The 6109-nt window shown below is 36.0% G+C and overlaps 1 protein-coding gene across 19 annotated transcripts in view; it reads right to left on the bottom strand.

The window, feature by feature from the left end:
• Window positions 1–2884: 2884 nt before the first annotated feature.
• HNRNPK (heterogeneous nuclear ribonucleoprotein K) overlaps window positions 2885–6109 on the bottom strand; it is a 12180-nt gene continuing 8955 nt past the window's right edge. For 8 of the 19 annotated variants that reach the window (XM_072836333.1, XM_072836401.1, XM_072836370.1 and 5 more), the window contains 5 exons: window positions 5971–6054; window positions 5693–5708; window positions 5533–5615; window positions 4971–5140; window positions 2885–4252 (listed from right to left, as the gene is read on the bottom strand). In XM_072836333.1, the coding sequence (XP_072692434.1) occupies window positions 4219–4252; window positions 4971–5140; window positions 5533–5615; window positions 5693–5708; window positions 5971–6054 (387 nt within the window). In that variant the 3' untranslated portion in view covers window positions 2885–4218. Of the gene's footprint in view, window positions 4253–4970; window positions 5141–5532; window positions 5616–5692; window positions 5709–5956; window positions 6055–6109 lie in introns of all 19 variants that reach the window. The other 11 variants (XR_012035680.1, XR_012035685.1, XR_012035682.1 and 8 more) reach the window with 4 other exon arrangements.

The raw sequence follows: 6109 nt of genomic DNA, 5'->3' as shown, positions 1-6109 counted from the left end.
GCAATGCTGTGTCTGCTGACACACCATTTATTTCTCTCACAAGTGTGGGGATTACAGGTCTGAGTTTAGGGAAGCAGGGGGAGAGGCACTGAGTGGGAGGACAGGTTCTGGACATATGAAGTCGCTAGGAAGGCTAAGGTTTGAGGTCACAGGATGGCTGGTGTATCCGTTAACCACAACCCTGTTGCTAGTGTCTGCTGCTCAGCTGACAACAGAACACAAGCCTATAAAAATTTACATCTTAGGGGATCCCTGGGTGGCTCAGCAGTTTGGCGCCTGCCTTTGGCCCAGGGCGTGATCCTGGAGACCCGGGATCCAGTCCCATGTCGGGGTCCTGGCATGGAGCCTGCTTCTCCCTCCTCCTGTGTCTCTGCCTCTTTCTCTATGTCTATCACAAATAAAAAATTTGCATCTTAGATTTCCAATATCCTCAACTCAGATCAGCTCCCCATTTTAAATATTGACAAATGTAAAATACTTCATTTTCTACTATTCCTTTTCCCCCTCAGGTCAGATTTCTTCCCTGACCATATGTGTTGAGGCTTGGTTTGGGCAAATGATGGCTACCTGTCTAGACCAGCTGTCTTTTTAAAAAATTTTCTGAGGAGCACCGGACTGAGAATTTTGGGTCAACAGGCAGTAATTCTCCTAGTTTACAATGTTTCAAACAGGCTTGTGGATGCGTATACATATATGTACACACAATTGGTTTCTGCTTTTCTAAACACCTCTCACAACATTGGTTTTATTGTTACTGGATTGTTTCTCCACATGAACTATTCCTAACCACTGTATCTTTAGGGCCTATCACTGTACCTGTATACCTGGGCACCGAAGAATGCCTGAGTTAAAGAAAACGTAGGGTAACATACTTGTATATCTTACTACACATTCCCATATTTTATATTAGTCATTAATTCAAGCTTGGGAGCCTTGGTAGATCCGTTGGTTGAGCACGCACCCCTTGATTTCAGCTCAGGTCAGGACCTTGGGGTTGGGAGATCAAGCCCTGTGTGGGGCTCCTCACTCAGTGCAGCCTGCTTGTCCTACCCCTGCTCCTCTCCCCACCCTGGCTCATGCATGCTCTCAAGTAAATAAAATCTTAAAAAAACGAACATGAGTTTGTTAAATATGCAGATTCCTGGTACCTCCTTCTACAGATTGTGATTTCAGTGAAACTGAGATGTGGTCCGGATATTTTCATGTTTAACCAGCACCACTGATTTTAAAGGTGGTCCTAGAAATAGTTTGAGAAACACTGATAAAGCTTTCCTTAAGTTCGGTGGCTCCACGAAATAACAGTCCATTTCACCTCAAGCCTGCCAGCAATGGGCAAATCTTGGTAGTAAGTGGGAGACACAAAGTATACTTATGATATACATTTAGCCACAATCCAATCCTTTTCCAAAAAATTGATGGTATTAAACACAAAACCTCCAAACTTTATAAACATCTTCATTGGCCAAAAGAGAAAATGTAATGATTCTTTATCCAGTAGCAATCTTAAGCAAATCACCTTTGTTTTTAGAAAAGTAAGTCCATTTTAAGTACTAACACTGTGAAAAAAACAAGATTGAGAAAAATTACTGTATTCATTTTCTTGTCTCTATGTATTCCAGAAGAATCAGTGATCAGATTTAAGAGTAAACTACTAGATTATTCGAAGAAATTACTTTAAGTTTCATTTTTTAAAGATTTGAGAGCAAGCACAAGTGAGCACGGATGGAGAATCTGAAAGCAGCTTATGTGGAGTATGGAGCTTGACATGGTGTTCTTCTCATGACCCTGAGATCATAACCTGAGCCAAAACCCAGAGTTGGAGAATGCTTAATAAGCTAAGCCAAATCAGGTGCCCCTAGTCTCATTTAAAAGGCAAACTTAAAATGTGAATTGGTTTTTAAAATCATTCCTAAAAAAATTGGTGCAACCTGGTTTCCAACATGTCTGTTGACATTTTGGTAGTAACTTTATAAGCTCAAAATATTTTAGAAACTGCATTTAAATTTTTGAAGCTTCTATAGATCAAAATATGTACTAATTTCTTATAAAATTGGTTCAACGTTCCATTTTTTGGGTTCCATTTTAATTTAGTGAATTACTTTTCAGTACCAGATAGTCTCCAATCTTTTTTAATTTTTGGTAGTTTATGCTCAAGGTCTGAATTTGTTAGAGAAGGCAAAAATGAAAACCCTTCCAGTTAATAATCCATGTACTTAGAGGACTAACTTTTGAGTATCAATGACTTGAAAATCAGCCAATGCTCTCTGCCAATTACAATAATGGTTCAACTAAAACATTACTTTTCTCTAGGAGACTCATTTCAACAGAATAGGCTATCCTACCCTAAAACCACCCCAACTCACCCATACAAAATACCCAAGGGGTGTGTGTGTGTGCTTAAGTAACATTCATGGGGCGAGGAGAATGTCATTCTCCTTTTGGGAAATTATACTAGTAGCATTCAGTTTAAAGTGCTGTTGTGACACATTTATTTCACTTATCAAGAAAACACTCAATTCCTCTCTCTAAACTTTCACTGAAATTCTGCCTTTAGAGGTTTGCATGCATATGCTACTTATATATATTCCAGGAAAACTACCTACACTTCATCTTCAAGTCCTTTCTCCTAAACTTAAAAGAACCGTACTGTGCAGTTGTTGCATTTATCTGTCATTCTTTTCAAAGATTAAAATAGACTAGAGCTATCTTAAAAATTAAGAAACCCAAAATTTCTCAGATGTGAGAACATTACTTATTAAAAAATTGGATAATGACGCTGTGTTCATCATGCTAAACTCCTTACTTTAACAATTGGGATTTTATATTTACCACCCTTACCAGATTTCACTTATAAATTCTAGAAACACACTTCACACGAAAAAAATACAACTTAAGATTACTGTATTTCCTTACAAGAGGAACGTTTGAACAAATTTTACAGGTAGTCAATCAACCCTTGTTCAAATTGGGCACACATCAAATCTAGCATTATGGGAGTTTTATTTATTTGGAAGTGAACTTTTAACTATCCATACAAATGCCAAAATACTACACAAAACATCCACAGGAACTTTTTTTCATCGTTTTTTTGAATTTTTCACAAACATTTCCTACATAATCCAACATACAACAGAGAAATGGTACATCTTTTTCCTTCAATTTGCATACAATGGAAAAACAAGAATATATATATATTTTACAAAGTTTAACTAAGACGCTAGCAGGCTGACAGTTTGTCTATAAGTGAGAAATTATCTAATAAAAAATAAAAAGGATTTATTTAGCATCAGTCACTTCCATAACCAAGTATTATTCTGATTAATAAAACTTACTGCCATTAGACTTGTGGCATATACTTATACTATTACTCAATTTGTAGTATTGCTCCCCACCCTTGGTTCTCCTTCACAATTACTAACATAGAAAACTGTTGCAGAGTAGGGGCAAGCATTTGCAAACAAAAAAAAAATCCCCAGCTTATTATAAGCGTAGATGTGTATGACGGAATTTCTTCCCAAACAATGGACTTTCAAATCATTAATAAATCACCAGAATGGAATTTGCCAAGATATTATGCCTATGTCCAAGAAGAGATGCATTTATTTATATCCAACAGAGGAGCTGAAAATCAAACTTAGTGTTTAGTTTGGGGTGGGTTGGGGAATCCAGCCATTTGAAAAATGACTGCCTTAAAAAAAATGACCACCAAAAATAGGTTCACTAAATTTATTTTAAAAATCATAAAACGTTTCTTACAAAAGAGCATTACATTCTGCACACTGCTCTGAATAGATGCCAGGGACATATGGACTATTGTTACTTTTCCTCCCTGTCCCACCCCCCCCAAAATGTTACAGTGACCACAAAGCAAAGTGTTCACAATAATTACATGGGGGGAATTTTTCTTTTAAACCACCAACAATGAACAAAAATTAAAATTCACTCACTCTGCTGCTGTTTCAAAATTTCAATGTTAGTTTTTGCACGCCCTTCCCCCCCCCCACCCTGTTTGTAAGGAACTAAAACATTACATCTGGTGAACAGCAAAGATTTCACTACACCTCAAATGCAGAACACCTATGAAGCAGAGGAATGTTGGCTTTTTAAACAGAAGCAGATAAAAAAAAAAAGATGCAGGACTCCTTCAGTTCTTCACTAGTCTTAGAAAAACTTTCCAGAATACTGCTTCACACTATAAAAAAGAAAAAATATCTTGCATTAGAATCCTTCAACATCTGCATACTGCTTCACACTATAAAAGAAAAGAAAAAAAAGTACGAATTAGAATTTTTGTTCGTAACATCTTAATCAACATTAAGACAATTTCAATGCTAAATTAAAATGATAAATATGTCCATTACAATTAGAAATAAGAATTAAAAACATTAGCAATTATAAAATTAGAGCAATGTAAACTTCAAGAAAAATGAGTAGTAAATCAGACATTAGTAGAGCAGAATTAGGAAAATGAAATTAAAAGTTGTTAATATTTGGTAGAAAAGACGAAGAAATGCCAGTAAGGTGTGAAATGCTGCATTTTACAGCACCAATCATTTGTCCTGTAGAGGCATGGCCTGTGCCATATGGCAGACTGTGATTTGTTGTCGATTTAGTTATCTAAAAACAACAAAATCACTAGTCTTCCACACAGAACTAGACCAACATCCACTGAATCTTCTATATTTTCTACAGGCTCTGTATAATTTATAACAAGTGGTTTTGGCAGCAGTTTTCACCAGAGAAATGAGAAGTTTGCTTGGTTAAGGCTTCTTCCAGCAAGATTAGTATTGAATGTCTTCGTTTTTAGTAAGAAAGCAGAAGAAAATTAAAGCAAAGCTATTAGAATGTTTAGAAGTTAGGTCCCCAAAAGGTTGAGACACCATGGCTTCTAAAAGAAAAACCAATTGAGAAGAAAAGCTTTTTAAAGTTTTAGTATGGGTATGTTAACATAAAGCTAAACTCAAACTGACCTGTTCTGCAGCAAATACTGTGCATTCTGTATCTGGTCCTGTGTTCCTGTAATGGTAATGATCCGATCTTCAGACCCTTCTAGAGGTTCATCAATTTTGATCGAAGCTCCTGACTCATGACGGATTTGCTTAATCCGCTGACCACCTTTGCCAATAATAGATCCAGCCAACTGAAAAGATTTTAAAAACAAGTGTTTATGACATACTTTAAAAATAACTATTACTGGTATTTTCAATGAGTATCAGGAGTATTGACATTTCAATTCATTCTAGGATTACTTATTTAAAAAACCTCTCACCAGTCAAATTTTGAATTATAACGTATTTACAGTGCACATCAGCATTTCCTTTAACAAAAAAGGGGCTTCAGACCCTCTGCTTTTAAAAATAGTACAAGACTCAAACCAGAGAAAGATCTCACTGAAGTCCATAAACAAATTTAATCCTAGGATACAATAGCTTTATTAAAACCTTTTATTAAAAACCAAGAAATGTAAAGAAGAGGATTTATTAAATGTTCCTTGTAACATTACAAGAACATAAAAATTGAACGAATACTTACATCTTTGGGAATAGTTACTTGTGTAGTAATAATAGGTCCACCAAGATCACCATATGAGCCACGACCCCCTGCATAGGAATAATCTGATTTAAATAATGAGCATGAAGTTCATTTAGAAAGCATGAAATAATGTTTTGATTTTATAAAGGAAAAGACTTACCATATCCGGAGCCACCCTAAAAATGGAAAGAAAAAATAAAAAATTACTTTGCCTTCAAAACTATTCTTCAGGTTAATATTCCCAAAATCTTAGTTTAGGAAACTAAAGTCCTCCCATATTCTCCCTAGTATGTTTCAGAAGACAATCCTTGGGGAAGGAAACCCTTCAGGTACATAGCATAGAAACAAAACGTTGTAGGAGGGGAACTAAAACATGGACAAGTAGGCAAGCATTTAAAATTATTACTGATATGAATACAAACACCCATGATACTCAACCTGTGGTTCATAAGCCATCTGCCATTCTGATGGGCTCCATGTATCTATTGCAGAGTCCCAAGTTTCATCAGCACTGAAACCAACCTGTGTCAGAGACAGAACTATTAACATAATCTATACTGTGTTTCAGCTACAGAGC

Source organism: Canis lupus, chromosome 1, assembly GCF_048164855.1.
Source record: "Canis lupus baileyi chromosome 1, mCanLup2.hap1, whole genome shotgun sequence".
NCBI lineage: Eukaryota > Metazoa > Chordata > Mammalia > Carnivora > Canidae > Canis > Canis lupus.
The sequence above is the reverse complement of the archived record's forward strand: the minus strand, read 5'-3'. Positions and strand labels throughout refer to the sequence as shown.